At 41.5% G+C, this 26,782-nt stretch overlaps 1 protein-coding gene across 1 annotated transcript in view; it reads left to right on the plus strand.

Annotated features, from left to right (window-relative positions):
- PPIL2 (peptidylprolyl isomerase like 2) overlaps positions 1 to 26,782 on the plus strand; it is a 56,288-nt gene that overhangs the window by 14,492 nt on the left and 15,014 nt on the right. Inside the window, exons 9-14 of the mRNA XM_042828639.1 lie at positions 3,534 to 3,609; positions 4,907 to 5,067; positions 6,531 to 6,606; positions 7,799 to 7,905; positions 18,122 to 18,211; positions 20,001 to 20,034. Coding sequence (XP_042684573.1) covers positions 3,534 to 3,609; positions 4,907 to 5,067; positions 6,531 to 6,606; positions 7,799 to 7,905; positions 18,122 to 18,211; positions 20,001 to 20,034 — 544 coding nt within the window. The remainder of the gene's footprint in view (positions 1 to 3,533; positions 3,610 to 4,906; positions 5,068 to 6,530; positions 6,607 to 7,798; positions 7,906 to 18,121; positions 18,212 to 20,000; positions 20,035 to 26,782) is intronic.

Raw genomic sequence — 26,782 nt, forward strand, 5'->3', positions numbered from 1 at the left:
AACTAACCTGGAGGCAGCTGAGCTGCACAGAGTTCACTGATACTCCCTCATCTCTTTTCTCCTTTGCTCTTGGTGTAGCAGAAGGGCAGAGCAGCCTTTCTCTCAGTTATGGCTGAGGGCTCTTTGAGGGCAGATCTTGCATAAATGCACTAGCAGAGTGGCTGAGAGGATTGTGGCACAGCAGACTGTCCTGTGCAAACTGCGTGTTCTCAACTTAGTGGATAGGAGGGCAAGTATGGCCCCATCTGGAGAGGGAAGCTAATGCTGTCATTCTGCCATCATTCTCCAGTCCACACACAGCCCTCGAGTTGACCCATCTTCCCATCCAAGGCTTCTTGTGGCCATTGAGAGGCTGCCAGTGTGGGGTGAATGCCCTTATCCATAAATACGATTTTCAGAACTTAAATGACGCCTGGGAATTGTTTGGAAAGCATTCATACCGTTTCATTAAAACATGTTGAAAGCTCCCATGAAGTTTAACGTGCTTGGAACTGTGCTTTGTCAAGGAAGGTAATGTGGGTTCTGGGCTTCTAAATTTTGTCATTTGAAGGTAATGTTCCTGGAGATAACCGGGTAATGTTGTGCGCAGCTGAACTGTCAGAGGGGCACTGGGCGTCTGAGCAGTCGGCATCGTGGGGCAGTGCTGCTTCAGCAGTGCTTCGGAAGGCCATGTGGATGGTGCTTCACACTGATGGGCTTTAAGCTGTTTCCCTAAACAGGTGAAGCAGAAAAAGGGTAGGATTCAAAAGAAAGAGGAATAAAACTTGAGATTTGTTGTTTTCAGAGCTCAGCTTTCAGGAAAACATCAAATGAGCATTATAGTTGGCAACCCTTTGAAGCCTGCATCTGTGTTAGTAAAGTGCTGAACTTCAGTTCACAGTTCATAGCCTCAATAAGAGACCCCAAGACTGCTGCCGTGGCAGTTGGAGTACATACTTCTGAACACACTGGGATGTAAGTAGGCTGATCTCCTTGTCTCGGTTCAGCTCAGCTCTGGTCTTTGTGCAGCTCTCAGTTCCTGGTTTTGGAGTAGACGTGGATTTTCTGCCTCACAGTGCATGGTGAGACTCCTGATGAGTGGAGTCCCAAAAGAAAACACTACACATCAAACCTTTCATCGGGGCAGCCCAGCCGAACGTAGTGCAGAACACAGCATGGGGCCCTCGTTCCATGCTGGGGAGTGGGGCTGTGCTGGCTGTCACAGCTGTGGGTGCACTCCAGCAGCCCTGGTACTGCAGTGGGTGAGCTGTCTGTGGGTTAATGCCCCAGCCAGTGCTGTGCATGGAGGCAGAGAACAAACAGTGGAGTTTGTGGAGTTGCTCTGTGCCAGCAATTAGGCTAGTTAAGCTGGTGAACATCTGAATGAATTGTGGCTGCAGAACAGTTTGAGCTAATCTGAGTCATGCTACCCTGAGCACAATGCACTGGGTTTCTTAAGGCAGCAATAATTACAGTGTGCTGCTGGTTGCTTTTGAACAATGTACAAATCAGTAAATCTAGAAGCTTTATTTAGAAGAACGCAGTGAAGCTATCTGCTTCGTCTTCCCTTCTGTCTCCTGACCTCTCCCCCTCCCATCTGTACCTCGTGAGAAGTCTGTTTTGGATTCAGTCTTGCCCTTCAGCTTTGCCACCAATGGCAGAAATGTGGATTGCTATAAATCCATTTGTCTGCATTCATATTAATATGCAGATTATTTTCCTCCTTTCCTGGAAAGGGTAAGCTGTCCTCCTTACCTCATTCCTCGTGGTGGCACATTGATATGCAAGGCAGTGATTCCTGTCAGGAAAAGCTGCAGCTTGTGATAAGTGAAGAATGTCTGGGAGGGAGCAGGCAAGCTGTGTCTTCTGGAAGCATGCTGAGCCCTTTGTCTGGGTTTCTCCATGTATCGCACTGACTGTTGGAGTGCAAGGCTGGAATTATCTCTGTATACACATGGAAATAAATGGATGTGAGGGTGATCGCATTTTTACTCACACAAAACAAAAAATATACGTGAGCGCAGGAGTCAGAGGATGCAAGAATGGATAAAGAACCATAGAATCATAGAATCGTTAGAGCTGGGAAGGGAGCTGTAAAGGCTGCCTGCTCCAAACCCCTGCAGCACAGTGGGACCCCGCAGCCCATCGGCGCTCACAGCCCCACCACTGAGCTCAGCTGAGTGCTGCGATGGGCACCGAAGGGCAGCCCTGGCTTCTGTTCCTCACGAGGTTCATTTAAGGATGATCAGCTTCTAATGCAATACGTTAAAGATAAGATATGTATTTTTTTGTCTGTCCATTTCAGATGAAAATCTGTCAGAGGTGGTTTAGCAGGGCGGGCAGCAGGCAGTAGAAAATGACTGTGTGACTGCTGAAGGGAGCACAAGAAAGCCAGGAGGGCATCGTTAGGGTGCAGACTGGCATAGCTTGATTTTATAAATGGAAGGCATAGCTGGATTATTTAGCAAGGGATGGAGCTACCAACTCTGTTGATATTTACCATTACATTTAGCAAAAATGGAATTGTTGGAATTTCTTAACAACAGAGCCGGATTGAGAGGTTCTGTTAAATTTATTTGGGATAATGCTGTTTGTGTCAATGCTGTGAGCCTGTGCTTAGCAAGTTGCAGTGTTGTTCTGAACGTACAACTGTAGTATATTAAGGTATTATGGATTTTAAATTACCTTCTGAAAGATGGAATTTCCAGAAATTCCTGGACTGTCCTGGGCTGATGCTTTGACTTTCTTTGTTGTAGAGGAGCTTGAAGAGAAAACCCTAAGATGGCTGTAGGAGGGAGGCTAAGGACTGTTTAGTAACAGTATAGGGTACCCCAGATTACTGGGGGCATTCCTGGTCCTTCTCTCTAAGAGAAGGTCGGAGTCATGCTGACACTTGACGAGAGATGGTATAAAGACTTACAATTATGGACTGTTTATTTTTGCTTTTTTTCTTGAGTGGTCTTTGAACAGTTTTCACAAGGCCACTTCACATTGCCATTTTTAGTATTTTATATATGTTTGGAGTCATTCTGTAAGCACAGATTTCACTATGAAAACCAGCACAGTTCTGACTGCAGAAACTTGCTTTGAAGTTTGTGTTTCTGAAACACATTACAAAGGTTCACAGAACACATGTAAATCAAGCACAGTGTTACAAATGGGGGAGAGAGCTGATGTGATGTGCTTAGGTGTTAAACGAAACCATGGGATAAGTGGATGGGGCTGCAGCTGCTCAACCCTTCTGCCTTGTGTAAGGTAGGCTCTGCTTATGTTGTCTGTTAGCAACTTCTGTGGGCAAAATGTGTGTGCTACTACGCTGGGGACTGAATTCCAGGCTCCCCAAGGAGCCTACGAAGCAGGCTGATTGTTACCTACTGGGTTGGATTAATTTAAGAAATTGTGTATTTTTTTCAATCAATCTGATCTGGGGAGTGTGATATTTATTGTCTTTTCATGTTAGTTTGTTGCAGGGGTGTCTGCCCTTCCGGCTGATCTGTTGCATGAAATGGGTGCCTGTGGAGCTCTCTGATATTTTTCTTAATCTTTATTTTCAGGATCCAACAAACCTGGATAAATTCAATGTCTCTAACTTCTTTCATGTTAAGAACAACATAAAAGTGGTTGATCCAGGTAAGGCTGAATTGAAGGTAGGCTGAGAAAACAGCAGCCCGAATTTGGAACTGGCCCTTTCACATCAAAAATGTTGATAAATTTTGAAACAAAGGTGTGGTTTGTATGGAAATCGTGAAGTGTCTCTGAGTGCTGTGCAGACACAGAAAGTTTTCCATGTCCTTTAAGAGAATGTGGGAGAGAGAATTGAAAAGAGAAAGAAAAATAATTCGCCAGTAGCCTCGTACCAGAGCTAAGAGCAGCAGGCCTGCGTCCTGTCACAGGTTGCTCCCACCTGCGGTGTGCTGGGCGCTTTCGTGCGTGGAACTGCGCTGACGGTGTGCTGTTCGTCCTTCTGTCGGGATGGCAGTGGATACCTTCCGAACTGAGATTGATATGGTTTTCTAAAATACTCCTAAAATTATTTCGTTAAAAAATAAAATATCCTCTTTTGTTCTTTGTGGATATTGCAGCTGAGGAATTTGCTTTGCAATTTTATTTATTTATTTATTTGTTATTTTGTGATTCTTTGGTAGGTAAATGCTTACTGATACATCTGCTAATATCACATAACTGGAGGGAAAAGTCTCTCCTGTGTCCGTGGGGTTTCCACTAGAACTGTTTCTGCTGAGGTCTGTTTGCTGATTCTGAGCATGGTGTGTTTTTCTGAGTCTTCACTGTGCTCAGCTCCTTAATGCTAACTCTTCAAGCAAGCATCTTTCTCTATTACCTCCTTATTTTTAGAGGGTAATATCTGAAGGATGGAATATTTAATTTTCAGCGAATAGAAGGCGTCCCAACATGAATAAAACTTGCTTTAAAAAAAAGAAATTCTCCAGTCTACCCCATCAGCTTCCTCCTCCTGGTGCCACAGTAAAGATCTGATCTGGGAGTTTTGCATTGCAGACCTGGTCGTTCAGTGGCCAAGGGGCAGGGTTTGATGCTGTACCCAGCAGGCCGTTGTCTTTATCGTCCTGTAGAAGTAACTTGATGAGACCTGCGTGAACTTGGATCATTTCTAGTGGTTTCAAAGAGATTTCTGCAGCGATTGATTTGACGTTGATTCTTCTTATACACAGTCATATCAGCATTAATTGTGTCATATTTCAGGTTACCTTGTCTTTAGTGTTACGCATTGCTACTTGTTATTGCTTCTGCAGGAATAGATGTAGTCACTACGCTTTTTTAAAGAAGTAGAAATATCTGGAACATATTGGTGTAACAAGGAATGTAGTAAGCTGAATGACAACAACAGAGTTTTTCTTTTAATTTGGAATGTATTTTAATTTAATTTGGAATTTAACTTTGTCTTATCTAGATGAAGAAAAAGCAAAATTGGATCCATCTTATTACTTGAAAAATACAAATACAGAGACCCGAGAGACTTTGCTGGAGCTTTATAAGGAATTCAAAGGTGATGAGATTCTAGCAGCCACTATGAAGGCTCCTGAAAAGAAGAAAGTGGATAAGCTGAATGCTGTAAGTTGATGCAATTTGTACTTTGGCACCAGTATAGTTCTTGAAGAAAGAATATTGCAGGATAAACAGATACCATCCCTTGTGTTTTCAGTTACATGGAAGTTTATCATAGTTGAGAATATGAAAATCATACTGAGATTCCATGGGAATATATTGTGTGTGTCAGTGAATTTCTTTGTTGCCTCATTATGAATGAACCTAAACACTTTAGAAATAGAGCAAGGAGGAGGAATCTTTCTTATGTGGTCATGACATATGTGCTGGGAAAATCTTTTTTTCCCAGTTTGCAATCTCCTGCTTTGAATTTGTTTATCATTGCTTCCTGCAGTTACTGGCAGAAGGAACACACCTTAAGGGCAGTACAAGTGAGTCATTTCTGGTGTGGGCAAATACATAAATCAACTTTAGTTGCTTCCCCATTTTTTCCACTGTAATGCAGGATTTTCTGTGGAATATTTAAAGGAAGTTCTTCCAGGTGCATGTTGCTGTATGTTCATGGTTATCCAAAGGAACGTTCATCTGCATGTAGATTTCCTCCAGCCAGGCAGAGTATTTTTCTTTCCTTTTATAATTCTGGGATGTCTGTGTCTTCATGCTTTGACTATACTTAGACAAAAAAGAGTAGTAATGCAGCATATGGCCTTATATGAGGAGGCTTGGAGGTAGCTTCTTAATGAATATATATGATGTATCATATGTGTCCCATTTTTAGAGTGTCATAGCATTATAGAAAAGTTAAAGATTTAGAGAAGAAAAAAAGGGGTAAGAGATAATGATGAACTCTGCTTGGAGAATCAGATCATCATGTAAATGAGCTAATTATGAACTTGCATAGTAGGCAGCATAACCTGATGGACAGAGCATTGTTCTATATTCTCTCAGCGTTGCCCCAGCATCACTGAAAGTACCTCTTTGTTTCTTAGTCTTTCTAATTTACTCTAACATCCGTGTGTGATGCTCACGTTTCCTTTCTGCAACAGAGTTATGAAGCTTAAATCAGAGCCATGGGACAGGAAGGGCCAATGGATGTGAGGGGTTGGTTTGTCTCTGTGGTTCACTGGATTTTCCTTCCACTCAGCAATGTTGCAGAATTTTACCGGTGTCTTGCCAGCAGTACTCCTTTCATATCTCCTCCTGTGGACAAACAAGTAAATTCTGACAATAAAATCTTTGGGTAATAATGTAATAAATTACTGTGGAAGGAATAAACCCCATCAGCTCAGTGCCTGGGCAGCCTTAACTGGAGGAGAAATGTTATAGGGAACAGATGGAGAAATACCACTGCATCACGTGTGTGTCCCTTTCTATAGGAGCTAGAGCAGGAAGTCTGTCTTCAGAAGTATGATGTAAATGCTTTTTTTGTGTTTGTACTGCTTGTACAGTATGCAGAACTTAAATGGCGTTTAAAATAGATAAATTCTAAGATCTAATGTCTTTTCCCTTGCTTTTTCTTCTGCAAACAGGCTCATTATTCTACTGGAGCAGTAAGTGCCTCCTTCACCTCCACTGCGATGGTACCTGAAACTACCCATGAAGCAGGTACCAGAACTCTGTCCTTAGAGCTGTTTGCTTACCTTGCAGCTTTAAGGTGTGCTCCTTTGGACATGCACTTCCCCTGGGATAAGGAATGCGTTGCTAAGTGTTCAGTGATGATGCCTTGCAAATGTATCCCTCAAGCAGATATATATGTATTTCCAGTGATCTCATTCTGGAAATAATGGAGCAATTATGAATTAATCTCTGAATGGCAGTTACTGACAGCATTAATTTCAGTTTGATGTGTTTTTATGCCTGGGACCCACAAAATGGGGTATCTGCTTTCGTAAGTTAGTTGTGAAGTGCAATCTGTCTTTGTATTGCAAGAAAATCTTTACCACCCTTTTGGTCTAACCTAGTTGGGTTAGATTAACAGCAATTTGTTTGATGACGACTTGTGATTTACTGCTTTTCAAAGTTATACTCTATCCAAAAGTACATTTCAATAATATGAAGATTTTCATTTTCTAGCTTCAGTATAAATTTGTAGGCCTTACTAAATGTGAACATTGATTAAATAGCTGAGCAGTTAGCGTGTCTGTATGGAGAGATGTCTGGCCTTTGGCTCTTAAATGTACAAGTTCTGGACAAAGATTGAACGCAGTACTGAGGTGACGTGGTTACTAGGTTCTGTTCCTGAATTACAGTGATTTACACGTGAATCTTTGAGCACTGAAAGTGTTTGACTAACTGGATGTTTCAACACAATAGAAGTGGAAATATTCTAGATTGATCCCTTGGTTTGACTTTCTGGTAATGTTTCCAGCAGTTTGGCTTCATTTGTTTTCAGAACTGTAGAGATCCTCGTATGTCAGCAGTTTGTGGTTGGCTGATGACAACCTGTTTAACTTCCAAATTTAGTAAGAATTTATTTCATTTGAAAGTAATGTTTGTGATTGGTAGACATTACTTGAAAATTATAGTATATAACATTGAATGTTCCTGTGATTTAGAAATATAGATATACAATATCTATATTATATTGTTGGCTCTCAAGGAGTTGGCTTTCTGTAGTACAAAGCGTTTTGTTCAAAGAGGTTAATGTGGGGCTATCAGAGATAAATTGCCAAGTTCTGTCCCTGAAGACCTGGCGTACTCTGGAGGAACAAGCCAGACAGCAGAATCTAGTAATTTGTTTGCTGATCAACGAATAAAATTCTAGAGATCTATGTACTGCTTTTTTGCTTTGTTACAGCTGCTATTGAAGATGATGTTGTAAGATACCAGTATGTGAAGAAGAAGGGCTATGTACGACTTCACACTAACAAAGGAGACTTAAATTTGGAGCTGCACTGTGACATGGTACTGTATGCCCTGTAGGATGCAACTTCTGACTTATCTCTAGGTAACAAATGCATCAGGAGCTGGCAATGGAAGTGTCTGGAGATGAAGAGTAGTGTGTAGTTGTAATAGAAGCAGGTAAGTAATCAGCTCTTGGTGATTTTATTGTGTCTCCTGCATGGAATTTCATCTTTCAAGCAAAATATTACAGGTGATTCAAAGAGGTTTTTTCAGTGTCAAATGTATTCAAACACATGAATTGCATGTAATAGCTGTGTTGTATCCATTATGGTTCCAGACAGGGTGATCTGCTGTAATATTTATGTCTTTTATTTTATATGTTGTACTACTGTGTGTATCAATGTGCTCTTGAGAAGCGTCACACTTTTTAGCGGGGCAACTTCTAATATGTCAAACTGTGTGTTTAGAGCTTCAAAGGGTTGAGGGTACAGTGACCCAAGCAGTGACTGGATAAGAAAGGCAGACATAAAAAAGAAGAAAGAGCACAGAGAAGGGAGACAAGATTGCTCAGCAGGTAACTGGAAGAACCAGGACAAGAACCTTGATGAAAAAGAGCAATCTGAATTAAGTTGATTAAGTTCCCCAGGAACTGTTAGATTCGTTTCTAAATCCTGGGCTTTACAGAACAAACCTAAACAGGTAGGCACACATTCATTTAAAAGTCAGTGGACTGGAGTTTTTTTAATAGTCAGTCCAGCTTGGTTCTGCAGGAAATCTGTGGCTTTTAAAATGGTAAATGTGGTAAGACTTATCCTAGACAAATGATGGCAACACTGACGTCTCAGATGACACTGTGTGCCAGTGTGCTTGTTTTTTCATTTCTAGAGGCGTATCTGTATAAGGAAAATATTTTTACTACAAAAAGCCCAAACCATCCATTGCATGCTGAGATTTTTAGCTTGGGAAATCAGAGGTCTGAAAGCAGATCTTTTGGGGTTTAAATGGTAAAACAAGTATGTCCTTGTCAGGATGCTCTGAGAGCTAACGACAGTGATGCTGGCTGTGATTTGGGGTGCCTGGTATAGAATCCAGAGATGCACTGGGAGAATGCATGCTTTTTTGCCTAACTTTGTGAACAGCTGGGAGATACGAAAATGAGCAAGAAAGACAGTCCTGCCAGCTTTGCCTTCCTTTCTCACAAGCAAGGAGCAAGATATGTGCAAACTTTTCAAGCTGATCTATACAAAGAGTATGAGAATCTCCCCAACAACAGCTTATGGTGCTAGTAATTCCGTAGGCCTCTGTCATCCGTGCAGGTGTTTTCCATGCTCTGAAATAGTAACATTATGTGGTAAGGCAAAAAGCAGAGGATGTTACTACAGCAATATTTGGGGGAAGCAGCAGAACGAGCAGATTGCCTTGAATCATTTGTTTTGCCGTATGTTCTGAAACTGGCTCCTGGCTAATGCAGACTGACTGCAGCTATTCTTGTCAGCATGGTTTCTTTGGCCACACGTGTGACCAGTATCACTCAGTACTGAGGACTCAGGCTCAATCGCCCATTATAAACTTCTTGTATGATATCCATTGTTTCCTTTTTTTCTGGATGAATCCCTGTTTATCTCCCTTTCACACACTGCTTCATTATGTACACGCTGTGTACCGTTCTGCACAACCAGACCTGCATGAACACTGGCCATCTGTTTCTTTCTTTTCTCTGTGTCAAACATATCTGTATGAATTAAGCAGACCTTTGGCTTATTTGTGGAAGATACATATATTTAGAATAGTTAGAAGAGCTGACTGCTGTAGGGAGGTTTTCACAATGTTCACTTTAGGTCATTGTCCAACGTCTATTAAATCAGTTCCTCCTGGAGATGCTTATTTTTCTCCCCTTACTGTATAAGGAGCTTTTGCCCTTAACTTCTGTTTTCCTGACGCGCTCTGAACTTAGGCACATAAGGTAGCTCAGAGCAGAGCAAATATCTTACAGACACGTAATACATAAATAGATTGCACATTTATATGTGGATCAGCTACAGTGGATCTATTGAGATTGCAAAGGCAGATAACAGAAAATGGGGAAATGCCAAAATTAAGGCCTTAAACACTCTGTTCACTCTGCTGGTGAATATGCACGGTAATAACAGTAACAGTATTTCATCACATGATGTTTTTGTTAATCCTCTCTTCTGGATCATTCAGTACATGAGCTGAATCAGTTCTGGGATGTATTTAGAACTGTATAGTGAATCAGTTTGTATGCAGGATTTTGTTTCTCTGCAGACATGTAGAATGTGGGTAAGGCACTCTGACCCAGGGGCTGACTCCCTTGAATGCAGTCTGAGGGAGTTGGAGTGAATCATAATGCCTGCCCAAATAATGTTGCATGGGCTTTTTGGTGATTGACTTCTCAGCCTTCATGATCTTTCAGTGTAGCTGGTGTGGGTAGCAACAGCTTTTCAGAAAGACATGGAGTGAGAAAAAATTTTCAGCTCAAAGCACTGTATTGATACCCACTGGTAACGCCAGCAGATTTGGGGCCTCTGGGTTCATCACACAGTTCTGTGCTGCCTGAGTGAATGGGAGAGTTGTTAACAGTATTAGGCTGTCAGTGCTGTTTGAATTCAGCCAAAATGTGTATAATTTGGGGAATTTGTTTATCTGCTCTCTCTCTCTCAAGCAGTGCAACTGCGGGAACAAACATATGATTTCTGAGCTATACTACAATGCTACTTAGCTTCTCTTTTAAAAAACTGGGCATTATCTGGCTGGTTGTTCCCTTGACCTGACCACGGGTTCCTTTTTGTAACTGCTGGGTGATATCCTGTGCTCGGATTATTACGGAAGACATGCTAGCAGTGCTTGAAATTGTAGGGTACTGCAAGCATGTGATTGTGAAATGCTTTAGGAAGCTTAAGTTGCTATATAAGTATGATAAATGAGTACCTGTGTCTAGAGGTAGGATTTGGAACATTCATTGCTTTTTGAAATAGTCTTATGGACAAGACTTAAATATACATTTTGAGGTGAAGTCTTTTTGCCAAAATAGAGAACCACAAATGACATACTTGCTGTCGTAGACTGTGTCTCTACTTTGGAGTCTTTGGTTGCATTTTCATGGCTATGGGCTCCCTATTTAAAAAATATATATTCTTGCATCTCTAAACAGAGCAGTCTGCACTGCTGCTCTGGGTATCATTTTTGTTTTTAACAGTCTCCCCCCAACCTTGGATTCTTTCTCTCTGCCCTCAGTTCTTGTGATTCCAGTTCTCTTTGGATGTGAAATAGTTTTCCCTGGTTTTGTGAGTGAACTGGCAGTGTGGATTGCTTGGAGTTCAGTTCACACGAGTGTGGAAACTTTTGCTGTAAAATAAATTGAGGCATCTTTATACAGTAGTACTTAAAGGTGCCAGTCAGTAAGGTTGGTAGTGATGAGAATCTTCCAAGCTCCAAAAGCCTAATCATGAAATGTTTTGTACTGATCCAAGGCAGGAAGTCAGTTCTGCGGTATGATTGAAGTCATCTTCAGCTACTTAGTGACAGGATACAGAAAGAGAGCATGAAACAGGGCTGGAATCCAGGTACTTTCTGTGTCCCTTCAAAGCACCAGAAACCGCTTATGTTCCGGAACAATGATGTGTGGTGTAAGTCAGTGACCTGAGAAAAGGCAACTGAGATTTTGGAAGATAAATTGGACCTTTTTTCACCCATTTGAGTTTGTGCCTCAGCTGTTCTGCCTTCTCTTTGCACTGTGGTGGTGTGCCTGTTGCTCTTTGTTGCTGTTTGTTTTTTCCCTGTCTTCTTATTCAGAATTTCCAGAATAAGCAATCATAGATGCCTGATTGCACGAGTGCAGCAACATGGACAGCCTGCCAGTTCAGGCCAGCAGTCCTTCATGACAACAGATCGTATTGGACTCCTAGTCTCTGTACCTGTGAAAGGGAATACAGATACCTTTGCCTACAGGTTGCTTTGAGGCTTATGGTTTTTTTAATTTTCATTGTACCATGGAAATATATGTAGATCTTTTTAAAAAGCACTCCAGAAGGTCCTGTCAGAATGATGAGCAGGTGGTTTGGTGTGCTGTCTCCCTTTTCTCTTTTGTGCAAGTTGTCACTAGAGAGCTGGTGGCTAAACACATGCTCACTGTAGTAATTGAATGGTAATCTGTAACTGCCATGTCAGGTTTTGTTAATTCCCTTGTGTCTCTTTGATGTAATACGTTAAGCTTTAAGGGCAAGTTGGCGTAATAAAGAAGAATGTGAGATGGATTTCAAAGCCCCATCCAGCACTCCACAAATGCTTTTTGAGGTTTTAGGACTTGACAAACTCTACTTAATGATGATGTCTTGGCATAGCTATCTGAAGAAGCCATTATTCTACAGATAGCGATGTTTTAATCTTTCAAGGCCCTCTGACCTATTAAATATGCCTGTGATCTATAACTGTGTAATCTAGCCCCTATTCTTTGAAATCATCTTTCCTTTTGTGTGAGGGACTATTCCAAAGATCAGAAGCTTATGAACTTCTTATCCATTTCCAATGGGAAAGAAGCGAGTTGCTTAAAAAGTCCTTTGACCTCCTTGCATGACCAGGTCCTCCAGGCTTCCTGAATGTCTCATTTTCTTTCCAAATTAAACTGTTAAAATCTGTTCTACTCACTTTCTGCCAACTGTATGGCAAATATATGGCTGATGTTTTACCAGTTTACTTGTTCTCTCAGTAGTTCCCCTAAGTAACTTGTCGGGGTGAAGTATAGTGGTTGTAAATAGGTTGGCCTATTTTCATCAAATTATGTAATTGTAGAAAGAGCTGCAAGTTTTAGCTTCGAAAGTTCTGGTTAACAGAAACTGAAAACAAATCATTCAAACCATTCTTTTCCAGTAGCAGAAGTGGGGGTGGGAAGTGCTCAGCCAGCTTCCTGCATGCCTATCCCTGCACTGTGGACCTTGCTGCCCTTGGCTTTTTATGCCCAGTTTCCTGATATCCTCTGGCTTTAGGTAATTGGGAATACATTTTTCACATTTGGACCTTTCTGGCCCTCTAGCACCCTTGGCAAGTTGGATCTGGCAGAGGGAATTGGTTGCTGTTGGATTCTCTTCTGCTTTTGGACAATTGACGGTGCAGGAATCCCATACCAGCTGTGTCTGCCACTTGGTGATCCCAAACCTGAGGATGAGGCAGGCAGTTTGGAGTTACACAGCTGCTGCTCTTCATCTCTTTCTGACACGTTTCTTGTTTGTACCTTGGCACTGATGAGAGCAGGGTGACCTTGAGAGGCTGACAGCTACCAGAGCTTTACTGTGTAGCATGGAAGTGATTACAGGGTGCATTTTCTTAGAAGGTAGAATTTTTGTGCTATTTGCAGACTGAAGAAATGCCAGGGAGCTGCTGCAGGACTTGTGATGCTCCAGACTTTACAGCTGCTGGAGGCTACTTAAGCAATTTAAATTGGATCTGTATTGAAACTGTACCTCGTGATTCTGTGTCTTATTTGCTGGCTCCCAGCCTGCTTCTGCTTTGTCTGGCAAGCTCCTCCACTCTTGTGGCTTACGGATTGGAAGGGGGAAGGGCTGTTTTCTTCTACAATAAATTAAAGTTAGAGGAAAAGTAGTAACTGCAGCTAGGAATGACGACTGCCTCCAGAGAGCTAGCAGTTAACATTGACAAATTAGATGAGTGAATTCGGTACCCCGTTTAGCTTGAATTGTTCTCTGCTAAACTGATTGATTGTCCCTGTACTTGCAAAATTGTGAAAACTGAAACTGGAGCATGTCATTTCTTATTGGCAACTTGTCTAAGCTAAGCATATCAGATTTGAAAAAGTTTTCAGTAGCATTGTTAATGTCAGAACCGAAAAGTGCCTCTTAAAAGTGAAATTTAGCAATCTGCTATAAGCTTTGCTAAACAGCTCGTTAAATTGCAGTAGGTTTCAGTGTGATGAGAATGCTATCATTCTACTGTTTGTTCTAAGAAAACTTTGATGTTTTGAGGTAGCAAAATAGGTAAATGTTTGCTGTCAAGTCAGCAGTCTTTTATCTGAGACGAGTTTGCTTGTTCTGATTCCTTAAATATCAGTGAGAGTCTTGCCAATTGTTTTACTCCACAGTGCCGTGATGCTTTTATCTTTCCTACCTCTTTGGAGCCGATCTCTTCTGATCACAGAACACAGAGTGACCCAATGACCAAATTGAAGTTGGTCTCCCTTACACAAACTGCATCATCTCTGAATTGAACCACAGCAGGCAGTTGTTGTTTGTTGGTATAACCTGTCACCACAGGATCACCGTTATCTTTTGTGGTGCTTTTTCTTAGAGGCACAAGCAGAAAGTTTTACATTCGGTCAGCAGTAAATCTCAGACTCAGTCATACAGTTGTCTTCATACCAGGCTCAGATTATCGAATTTATCCAAAGCAGTCGATGCCAAATCTCCCACGCCAAGTGCGCCTCAGCAGCTCTTGTAAGCAGTATCCTGTCCAAAGGAGAAGAAAAGGGCTCGAGGTTTGTGGGACTGTGCAGAACAAAGTTGCATTCTGCACCAACCACACAAACATAACTGGACTTTGAAGCCTTTGTTCCAGCTACAAAGACTGGTGAAAAATGTGTGTAAACAAGCCCAGCTTTGATACCTGAGTGTGAGATCTTGTGGAAAATGTGAGTCTCTCAGTCGTGGGCCACCAGTGTGCCCACCTGTTCAGAAACTCCTCCCTGCTGCATCCCTCAGCCCGTTGCTGAAGGCAGAAGGATGGCACTCGGGATCGCGCAAAGTTCTGCAGGCACAGCTGCTTTCTTGTTGGCTCATTACTGACAACAGACTCCAGCTCTTCCTACTTCTGGCCATTCTTGTCTCAACATCAAAAGCAACAGTTAACATCTCCCTTTTTGTTCTTTTTGCATTATTGTTTACATTATTTTATCCTGCTGTGATCTAGATACACATGTATGAAAGTCATGGCAAAAACATCACCTTCTTTTGTAATCCCGTTGATTTGAAAGTCAGCAACAGGAAAAAGGTTATGTTTTCTTCATAACCTCCAATGGTTTCTCGTAAATCCATAATGATATTCTCAACAAGCCAAACTGAAAAATTGCTGAAAGCTTTTCTCTCCAAAGAGTGTGGCAGGACGGAGCTGGGAAACCCTCCCTTCCTCTTGTCCTAACGGGAGAACAAAAGCCAATCTGCCTCTGCATCGCGTCCTTCAAATTAAAGACACTTCTACTCTCTCCAAGTGGCAAACACTAAGGAAAAGAACGCTTATACTGAAATGATTCTCACTTTGCAGGTCTCCTCTCTCATCAGTTAAAATGGGTCACTCCGTTTGTAAAAGTCAGCTTAACTCACAGTTGGTATTGGACAGCTGAGAGCCAACCGGGAGACTGAAGACCTGCGACATCCCTGTTGCCAAGGTAGACGAGATGGGGAAAAGAGGAGCCACTGAGTTGTTGCTATGGCTGCAAGGAAGAAGGCTTTGCTATGTGAAGAGCTAATCATTTCAAACTGCTTCATCCCTCGAGGATCTGCATGAACCTTGGAGGAGAAATTTCACACTAAGCGTTCAGAAGCTGTCATTTGCACATCTGTATAATTTCCCTGCGCTAATGCCATTTCCCTTTTATTTCTTTTTGTCTCTCTAAATTGGAAGAACTGTTGTAGTTGCACTAAAATACAGAGCTTTTTCCATTAATCCTATGTGTCAAAGCAGAAATAATCTGAAATAATGAAAAGCCAATTCCTCATGAATTAAAATCTTATCATACAAATGCCAGAATCCTGCTATTAAGAGGCGTGAACTAGTGACAGAAATTTTGAAGGCTTCAAGCTAAGTGTAGGTTTTTCTCTTTTTTTTAACATAGATCTCCTTAGGCAATTTTTGTTTTGCTTTGGTCTATTTACATACTCAAGAAAAAAAAACAACAAAAAGCACATACACTCCTCTAAGAAAGAGCACCACAAAAGATGATGGTGATGTTGCTAAGGAGCTGTTTACCTGCCAAGTGTATCTGGATGATGGCTGTGGTGACCATGGGAACCAATTTGGGAATTATTTAAAGAGAACCTTGCAGTGAAATGATACTGCATTGCATGTACACTAAGTATTTCTGTAGTTGCATTTGAAAAGCCCATTTCTGAGAAAAAGATGTAACTGGAAAGCAATTTAAAGAGAAGGGTCAGCACAGGTACTGCCTGCAAAGCACATCACCATGGTGAATGCTTTTTATTGTATGCTTTGCAGATCACGTTTGAAAATAAACAGCAGTACTGTTTTAGGTTATCAACTTTGTACACATTTAAAGCTGTTTGATACTGATCAGCAAGGGACTTAGTCTGATGCCTGATCTCATTTCTCTTAAAAAATTAATTACAAGTTGCTGTATTCCCCCTAGAGAACTTATTAACTGTGTCTTTCTCTCCAAGGAGCACTCTGTTCTCGTCAGGTAAAGTGCCCTGGGCTAAAAGCTGCTGCTTCCCATTTCTAATTCAAAAAGAACAGTTTTAGTCTTATTTTTATCCCTTCTGACATTTTTTGTGAGTGATCACTAGTAGCACTGCTGTAGTTTCGAGCTTGTTGCAATATTATTTTGTGAGGAAAGCAAATGCAACAGAAATGATTCTTCTGGGGTTGAACATGACTTGGAAGATTATGGACAAAGTGGATTTTCCAGTCTGTGTGTCCAGTTCAAATAAAAGCTTTTAAATTCAGAGTCTTCTGCTGCATAAACATTGCGACTATGGGAAAACATGTTGTTATTTGAAACAATTGTAATGGAATATCTCTACTCACAAGTTGCCACTGGGATGCTACCAGAATGTGTGTCTTGGTGTCAGTCTGCTATAAAACATTGCCATTGCAACCCAGTAATGAAGTACATAAGAAATCTGGGATTATAGTTGGTGTAAGATTAGAACTTGTTTGTTCTTCCAGTTATGTTACCTGAGAACTACCTATCTATTTGCAGAATAATTAAGAAGAAATTGTTAAAGAATTCCTAATGCTGTGAGAGGTACAGTTTGGATAATTAAGGGATGTTTCTGTGTATAGAGGGGTTAGAATGACTGTGCTCTAGATAAGAAAGTTATGGATGATTCAGGATGAATGACCATATGGATCTAGTTCTAAGAAGATGGAGATTGTTTTGCTCTTAAAAGACTGTGATTAGACTTGCCTTATTTTAAAAATGTATCCTGGGCTTTCTTTTTTTGCTTTTAAGCACTTCACATTGTATGTCTGAGTCTCTCTTTGTCTTTGTACAGGTTTCAGACTAGTGGTAAGACCAAGAGTAGTCTCATATCAATGCAAAATGAATCAGTGTATTTCAAAACAAGACTTCAAGTCTTGAATGTGTTTGCAGATGTCATGACTCGTGAGGGCTTTCATTGCAAGCACATACAATGAGTACATTTTCAAAGTCTGTAACAACTCACATTAGTGAGATGTTTGGGCTTTACTTGATAAAGCTGGGACATGTTTATGAACATACTCCATTGTGGAGCTAAAAAAAAAAACCTCCAAGTATAGGAAACAGGTTGTTCCTATGTATGTAGTTTGCATTTGTTTGTATGTGTGAAGGCATTTTAATCCTGCAGAGAAGAGCATCTGTACGATTACAGAGGGAGGATAATTGGTGTACAGGAGGGCTTTTCAGAAGGTATGTTTGGATGCTCTGATCTACACTGTAAAAGGAAATTAGAAGTGAGCAAGGTATTCAACATTTTTTTCCAGATTTTCGAAGATTTTTCTCTTTTAAATTATTTTTCCTGTGGGTAGACCAGTGTTCAAAGTGGTGTCTTCTGGGATCAGTCCCATTGTTAGTCCTAAGTTGTGAGGAGCACAAAATGCTTCTCTTCCAGTTAACTTTAATGCACTCATTTGCAGTAACGAAGCAGAGAAGCCAGGTACTTTCTTAGTTTGAGAGATTAGTGCCCACTGGAACCAGGATTACCATGGAACTAAGTTACTTGAAAGTCTGAGCATGCCTGCTTTCACTGTCATGATGTCTGCTGGGAGTCCGTGTTGTCTGAGTTAGTGTTCACCAGTTCTTTGTGTTAGTTGGAAAGCCTGGGTTTAATTTATTCTAAGTACTGTGTGCCTGTTATCCTTAAAAAACAGAAAGAATATATTGTATTTATTTTCTGTAGAGACAGACTCATTCTTCAAGAGTCCTGCATGTTTCTTTGTAAGGCTCGAATGAGGGCGACTCTCATAAACAGTGTGATGACCAATTTGATTGTCTAAATGTGTGGCTTAATTAAAACTTCTGTTTGCCTTTCAGACACCTCGAACCTGTGAAAATTTTATCAAATTGTGCAAAAAGAACTATTATGATGGGACAATTTTTCACAGGTCAATTCGTAATTTTGTGGTGAGTACTGACCAAATCCTTTTTAATACACAGTATACAGTGCTCTCAAAATACTTACTAAGCTTGAGTTTTAGTATCTTCTTTGCATCAGAAATATATTAAAATATACCTCCAGAGCTAGGATTGTCCCAGCTTACTAAATTTGTAGTTACAAATCTAACAAGTCTTACTAACAACTGTTTCTGACTAATACTATCAGAGAACATCACTGGCATCCAGGCAAAGACTTTGAGAGTTGTTGCCTTGGCAAGGCTCTTGTTGTTCCTCAAGCTGCAGGTGAGTGGTTAATGAACAGAAAGGAAGGGAGATGCTAATTTGCATACGTAATTCTGCATCCTGTTGAAATCTCATTCAGATGAAGCATGAAAAAGCTGGATTTCTGATTCAGGTTGTGGTGCTGGGATGCTCTCACATCATCCTTTCCCAAAGCACTCAGTGTTCAGGAGGCGTCCGGATGAGGAGCTGCGTGGCGTGGTTTGGGGCTGGTGGTGGCAGTGGTGATGAGGAGACGGTTGGACTGGATGATCTTGTAGGTCGTTTCCAACCTTGTGATACTATGGGATATAGCTGTAGCACAGTCAGCACACACAGTTGGCTGAATGTGGACCACTGTAATCAGTATATTATGAGTTTAAGTAATTATCAATATGTTAGTCACATTTTGTGAGCATACATAAGGCTTTAATAAATATACCATACTTTAATAAAGATACCAAGCTATTATAAAGATATCAAGATGTGATGCTACAGAAGTGATTTAGAGTCTTTCGGGGTGAGATCTGTCTAATAACTCATTTTGACAGACTGAAGAAGCATGTTTTGCATTCAGAGGTCTGCTTCTCAGATTTAAAACTTAGATTTGGTTACTCACCATGCCTAGTTAATAGTTTTTCCGTTACATTTTTAATTTTACATTGAGATTTGCCAGATGTTAGAAGACAGCAAGTCCTTGATGCATCTTACTGCCACTGCAGTCCATTGGAAGGCCTGGAAGTGTGACCCTTGTTTACATAGGTGCAGTCCAGGGAGCTTAGGGTGCAGTAACTTCCTTTCAAAAGAGTTAGCAACCTGATCCTGAAGGCAGCATGCATCTTTCAGAGGACATCACTGAATGTTATATTCTGTCATGCCATCCTACAAAAAGAAAAGCTTTTTCCTTCTGGCAGGACCATATATCTTCGTTGGTAGTTAAACCAACCATTAAAATTGTGCCTGTGTGCTATCACTGTACAGCTGGTTGTGTCACACTCCCTTTACTGGCACTGGACTACAGAATATTATGTATATATATATTAGTGATTAAACTTATTATTGTGAATGTTTTCACATGGGGATTTTCCCATTGAGGTAGTGAGAAGGATACTACAAAATATGGATTCAAATACATTCTGCATCTCATTTATTTCCTTTGCATCATGTGTTGGATTGGTAGCAATATATAAAGCCTTTTCTGTTCTAAAAGCAATATGTCATTAGTTAGAAAGCACGTTACTCTCTAGTACAAAGTGGAAAGGATAATCTGATTAACCCATTTGAGACTGTTTATTTTCCTTATTTACTCAGGAGACCTATTATTTGTATAAAACTATCATTTTGCAGTAATGCAGGAGGTGACAGCCAGCTGATAAAAGCAGCTCCAAATAAGTAGCAGTGGTTTCCTTGGTGCTAACTTGTAACCTTACTTAGTGCAGGACAAAGAAAGTGAAGCAGAATTGACTTTTATAGCTTGTATTTAATGTCTTTTGTGCAGATATACATGTAACCTGTTGGTTTTATTGTAATTCTGCAGATTCAGGGAGGTGATCCAACTGGAACGGGAACAGGTAAGCTGTGTTTGAGTTAAGTAAGCTGTTTTCACTTAAGGCACTGTGTTGTTTAATTGGTGTCATCTAGTAATTCTACTTAGTGCTGCACTTTTACTCGTTATCCACTTGTACATTTTACCTATGTGCTTGTAGATGTCACCAGCCTCCACAGGTCCTTGTACGCCCTCGTGGAGTTTTGTGCCTTTTTATTCTAGTTCACACATAGGTCACTTGTGTATACAAGCACTGAATTCTTCTATGCATGTTCACAGACCATCTGAAAATAGGATGTCTTTGTAATTCTTTACCACTGCTTACTTTGTAAATAATGTGAGTTGCCCAACACATAATCCTCAACAGTTGCATGCTCTGAGACAGGAATTAAATGTTCTGAGTCTTGATGGCAAAAGCTTGTTAACAGGCTTTGTTGCTGTATTTGCATGGACTGTCAAAAGAATTGTGATTTGATTTTGTTAGAGGGAAAGTTTCAGTTCAAATCCCAAAAGGCATAATTAGGGACATCTTCTAAAATGAGAAATTAAAGAGATGTCGGGAGACCAGAGAAATGTAATGGATTGATGCAGGCAGCTTTTGCCTTTTTGTAGGGTGGGTTCAGCTCTTGCTGTGAAAAAATGAACTTGTTGGTGTCATTCTTGCCGCTGTGCAAATGGCAGAAGTACTGTAAGGCAGCACGAGTAGTGGTTGGCAGGAGGCTGGCAGGGCCACTGTTCTGAAGGTCAAGGCTCAGCTCTACTGGCAAAGGGAGCAGGAAGTGTAAGACCAAAGGGGGAAGAAAACAATGAAGACCGTAGGAGAAATAATTCCTCTGTGAGTTATTTTTAAAAAGGAGTATAATGACCTCTAGACTTCTCCATCTTGTTTTTCTCCTTGTCATTCTTAATTAAATATGAGTATGCTGTAGACAAGGTGTCTTGCAAACAACTGTCAAGGCTATTGAAGTTCCAATAAAGCGAACAGTTTATACTCAAATAAATATGACAGCGTTGCACAGTTGTTGACGCTATGGTCACTAAATGGTTTTGATGTTTTGAACATAACTGCACTTTAAATAACCTTATTAATTATTTATCTAATGTGCTAATAGTAGTGTTGCAAGAAAATGTACTAAACAGGCAGTCTGGTGAGCTACCTGACTTCTCTTGAACTCCTGTGCCTGTGTGCTTAGTGCTTACATGAAGCAGCTTAGGCAGCTCGCAGTGTAGGCAGTCGGTCAGGCTTTGCTCCACGTTACTTGGCATTCCTTGCACACTGTGAGGTGTCTACAAGCCAGCATTAACTTCACGTACAGATGTGTGTGCCTCAGTTAGCCAGTGTTCTGTGCTGGGATCTACTGTGACATCTCCAGTTGTGTGCTGAAATTCTGCCATTTAATTTGGTATCAATTCTTTAAACCCTGTAAATTAAATGAAGTACTTATTTTTAACTATAGAATGGAGAAAAGGAGAGAATGCATCTCCTTTACCATTCTCTGTGCCCCTCTGTAAATTAACACTTTGCTTAGGATGAGTGACTTACAACAACATGAACACTTAAAGTAAACAAGAGGAAAGAGAGTAAATAATTTGACTTCTGTAATATCAGGGAAGCATTTCTGTAGAACAGGATCTTCTTCTCAGGTATTTCAACTGGAAATAGTGAAGACTATTCAAAAGTTATCCTTGAAATTTTATTTTAAACTGCTGAGCTGTTTCCATCAGAGCCTTTTATAGAAAGACTTCAGACATGCACAAGCTGTGCTCGGCTCTCCTGGGTAACTGTGCTTTAGTTTAGCAAAACACCCTGAGGAAGGGCTGTCACCAGCTGTCCCTGCAGCTCCCCAGGCTGGAAGCAGCACTGAGCCTTACCTCTTTTTCGTGGGTTTTTTTTGTGCATCGCATGGTGTGCCCTTGAATCTCTTATTCAGCTGTCACAGAAGAATGGTCCCAACTTGGTTGGCACGTCAGGGGCTGATCGCTGGTACTCAGTAGTTAACCTTGGGATGGAAGAACCTTGGGACATCTGGAAGTTGATACCATGTTAGAAAGAGTGAGGAGTTGAATTTTAATTTAGCTTACTCAGCAGCACTGCCAAAGAATTAGATGCACTATCCTGTAAGTTTGATACTGACTTAGAGGACCAAACTAATTTTCTGCAGCCATAAACTTCAAGTTTCATAAGACTACTGGGAGAAATTGTGTTGTGCTGCAGTGGCTTCTTTCTTTTTCTTTAACAATAAAAAGCCACAAATCATCCATAAAGGTAGTATTCAAAGCAATAAGCTAAGTCATGGTCATTCTTTGTAATGATTAATTATTTGAAAACGAATTTTACATTTGTGATGTATCTTTTCCTGCTGTTCTTATCAACAAAGTGGTTGAACTCAGTGAGTAATTCGGTCTAGCTCGCAGTAGTGCAAATGGAACAGCTGCTCGGTGTTTCAGTGTTCCAAATAATAGAAGAAAATTTGCATGTAGGAAAAACAGTTTTAATATCCCAAACCCCTTGTATGAAAAGGGGAGAACTGTATCCAGGACATTCCATTTTTAAAGCAGCACAGGCATTTTTCAGCTACTCACATTGTTGGAAGATGTAATGAATCAGGTTGAGTTTGTCTCTGTCCATTGCTGAATCCAAGAAGGCACAAAGGAGGTTCGTAGTGCATTTTGGTTTGTGTGGAACAAAGCAAAGCACTTTTTTCCCCTCCTCTGAACTGTCAGTAGCACAGAGACTGTGGTCAATCTTGGTCAGTTCTGCAGTGTGGTTTCCTAGCAGGGAAAGATACTAAAATGTCACCAGTTGTAGAACTCTTTTCTTGCATGCCTGAAGTTTAGCAAAGGATAAGAGTGGGGCCTTCTTAACTGGAGCAGTGCCTCCATTTCGATTGCAGCCCCTCAGATATGAGGGTTAAAAGTACTGTGTCTTCTTGTCTGGAAGGAGAGAAGCACTTACTGGATGAACTCAGGCTTTCGTTTTTGCACAATGATTCAAGAATCTCTCTTGGAAAGCTCTATGGAAGTGTCAGATGTTATTATGTACCTCGCTGTTCCAAATGACAAGAACATTACAGAAAGTAAGCCGTCATTTTTGTGAATCAGAGCCCTCCCACTTCCTTACCACTGCTTAGCAATCTTTATGCCAGAAAAAGGAAGGATTTACTTAAAATCACAGCTTTCATGAATGATGATTCCCAGCCCACACCTGGCTTCTGGAATGTTACATTTCTGAAGCCCTAGGTGCATCCCTCAGCTCTTTGCATAAAAGTTACGCAAGTTCTGTACACTCATCAAAAATAATAATGAAATGGATGATTACTGAAGAAGTTGTTTGAAAGGAGAAAGCTGTTTTTAGTTTGAAATACAATCTGCAAATATGACTTCTTTCTTTGTACTTGCTGAGGTGTGCTTGCTGCAGTTGTCAGATGATATCTGTTCACCTTTCCTATAGCACAAGATGTGGAAATGAGGCTGGATAACTAACCGTGCTCCAGGGCACAGCCACAGCTTGGCTGCGTGCTGCTGTTGGAAGGCCATTCTCCTGTGGTAGCTGATCCCAGGCCCATTCCCAGCTTTGTGCAAAGGACCCACATCTGCAGTTGTCAGCACTGCTCCATTTCACATTCCCAATGCCAGTCCAGAAAGTGCCAGAGTGAGACCCTGTCTGCTCCCTTGTGAACCCCTTTGATTTTAGCACAGAAGTCCCCAGAATATTTTACAGCACTTCTTGTAATAGCAGCCCAATAACTTTTCAAGTGCAGTAGGCACTGGATTCCACTCTTGATAGAAGATTATCTTCTCTGGGTGAAAAGTGGGAGCCAGGTGAGTGCCAGGCAGCACTGCCCAATGTGAATGGAACACCCAGACACGACTCTTGTTTTCCACAGGCTTTGCCTGCGCCCTGGGAAGTTGGCTTTGGGTTCGGATTTTGCATCATAGTGATTCCATATATAGTCACTGGTGATCTGTGCTCCCTCGGAGGAAAATCTGGGGGATAAAGGAGGAGCCTGCTCTCCTTATGGCATGTGCAGGGAATGACCACATGGTTCCACCTCCTCCTGCTCTCGCTGCAGCCATTCTGCTTTCAGATGCAGTGGAGGTGGCACATCCATACCTCCCAACTGTGCTGAGAATAAACACAGTAAAATCTGTTTGATACTTCAGAATGCCTCATCTTTATTAGTAGTCGGCTTGTGGCCTGTGAGCTGTTTTCCCAAGTTTACATTGAGCTCTCCTATATAAAGCAAAATGCAAAGGTCTAAAATTCCTGTTCCAGGCTGTGCTGGCTGAGCAATAGGCACTGTGCTGCCGTGCCAATAGGCTAATGAGGGATTTGTGCTTAATCTTCAGAGAAAAAGAAAGTGATTCTGGGTTTCAGTAATTAAAAACATAGTCCTTTTAACTCACCATCTTCTAGCCTGCTTCTTCATGCAGATGTTTGAAGCTTGGAACAATTCCAGAGGTCGGGAACAGTTTGACAAGCAGCAGTTTTTAATTGGCTATTTTTAATTTAAAGGGAAAACATTTGTTTTTGTGTTTGAAGAATAAAATAAAATCATTCCAATTCCATCTATTCCATTGTTCTCCCAGCATCTTCGCTGCATCCCCTCCTCCCCATGCCAGCCCGTGCTGCAGGCCTCGTGCACACAGCCCTGCCCTGCAGGGTGCCTGTGCTTCTGTCCTCTGCTCTTCCTGCAGCTGCTGAGCACGCAGGCCTTGGGTCTGGAACTGTCTGCTGAAATATTAGCATTTGTTTCCAGAGAACTGGAGTGAACCAAAGTTAGCCATCGTATGCACGAGGTTAGTTCTGACCCTCAGAGTATGATCTGAAACCAAATCGTGCAAAAATAAGTATTCCAAGACCAAAAGATGATGGTTCATTGCTCCGGTTTGTGAGCACTGGAGTCTGGTTGCTTGTTGTGTCATGCACTGTTTTTCTTATGCTTTCTGAACTATTTTCTCACCAGTGAGGCTGCAGGGTCCAGTCCACCCACTTCCAGCAGCCTGACGAGGCTGGCATTCCAGCGTCTGCTGAAAGCCTGCTAGGGGTGCAGCAGGCTCAGGGCTTTGGCCACTTGCTGCTACGTGCCATCTCCATTGCATCTGCTTATGTTTGTATGTTATCTGAGAATTTTTAGGCAACAAACACTCCTCTGGGTTAGGACTGGTAGTGCATCTGCTTTGCAAATAATGACGAGTTCCTTCAGGAGATCCTTTGAAGCAATGTTACCTATTTATAGAAGGGAGACATGAGCGTGTCCGGGGGTGCAGGTGTGTGAGGTGTGCAGTGCTGGTGAGGAATGGGGCTGCAGGGCTGCAGGATGTGTTTGGATGGCTGCAGTGGGCCGGGTGGAGCTGAGGAAGGGAAAGTGGGAGCAGAATGCAGTGCACAATGCTCAGTGCAGCTGGTGGGGCCGGCACGCTGTGCAAGTATGCTGCTGGTTTTGAGCAGCACATGGAGCTTGCTGCATTCTTATCCCTGCTTGTGTGCAACTACAGAGCGAGGCAGGTAATGGGCACGACATGAGTAACGTCCCACAGGAACACACAGGGATGTTGGCTATCAAAGAGAAATGTTGGCAGTTTGTAGTAGGCTGAACACAGTTTGGCCAGAAGAGCCTGTGCTGGGCACCATCTTCGTGATGTCACCGTGCCCCTTCCAGCCGCCGTGGGAGCAGGTTGTCGTACGGAATCACGCTGATGTAATGAGCTGAACTGAAGTAATCTCCTTCTCTCCTGATTATAGAAAGTCCTGCAGGGTTTTTCCCTTTGGCTGCTTCTTGTAAAACTGCAGAGCAGGCAGCGCTCAACTCTATTAATAGTTCTTTGGAACATGATTAATTGGATTTTTAAGTGGGTCAGTTTCTTCCAAAATTGCTGGGTCAGTTAATTCCACTTGCAGCTGTCCACCTGTGATTCGTTGTTCTTGTAGTATCATCTGAAACTCTGCTCTTGTTTGATGCACACTTGTGATTTTCCGCATATGGTTTTTGGTAGGAATTTGTGTTATGCTTTCATTTAATTTGCTGCTTGTCCATGTAGCTGTGTCATCAAATAGCTTTTGTGTTACCTGTGCAAGTAGCCATTGCACGCTGCAGGTCTTTTACTGAGCTCTGCTTTGTAAGCGATGCAGTTACTCAAGAGGACTCTGCGTGGTTCTGCAGATGGACCAGTCTTTGCTGCCTGTCTGGGTACTTTTGTTTGTTTTATTTTTAATCCTGTCCTAAGGTGATACATTTTTCATGGCTTGTCAAACAGGATTGTGGATTTGACTGTAAAACTGTGACTCATCTCAGCCTTCGTTTTTGTTATTAAAAATGATCCTGGAGGAGAGCGCAAATGAAAATGTCAGGTCTGACATAAATAATGTAAAACTGACAGCCAGGAGGAGAGACCCTCACAGACCCAGAAATCAGTCTTGGAGGGCTGGGTCCGTGGTTGGTGCAAAGTTTTGTCATCCGTGGACTAAACTGTATTTAAGTGTTTACATCATCCGTGTATCTAGACCAAGATACCTATTTATTTTGAAGGAATATATATCATCATTTTTCATTGTTCATCCGGGAATTAAGCTTTTGAGCTTGTAGTTCCTATTCTTAGTTGATGCTGTAAACATATTTCCTCTCCCTGATGTTATATTTTTGGAAGCATTGCTGTATCCAGAGTGCAGTTAAATTAGTAATTCTTTGCTCCCTGTGTTTTTTCAGTCAGCCACATTTGAAGATTTAATGTCTCAAAAAAGAAAAACTATGATGGATGAGCAGTAAAAATAA

Source organism: Centrocercus urophasianus, unplaced genomic scaffold (assembly GCF_019232065.1).
Source record: "Centrocercus urophasianus isolate 14NV4802_14NV808 unplaced genomic scaffold, USGS_Curo_1.0 seq_30, whole genome shotgun sequence".
In the NCBI taxonomy this organism is placed as follows: domain Eukaryota; kingdom Metazoa; phylum Chordata; class Aves; order Galliformes; family Phasianidae; genus Centrocercus; species Centrocercus urophasianus.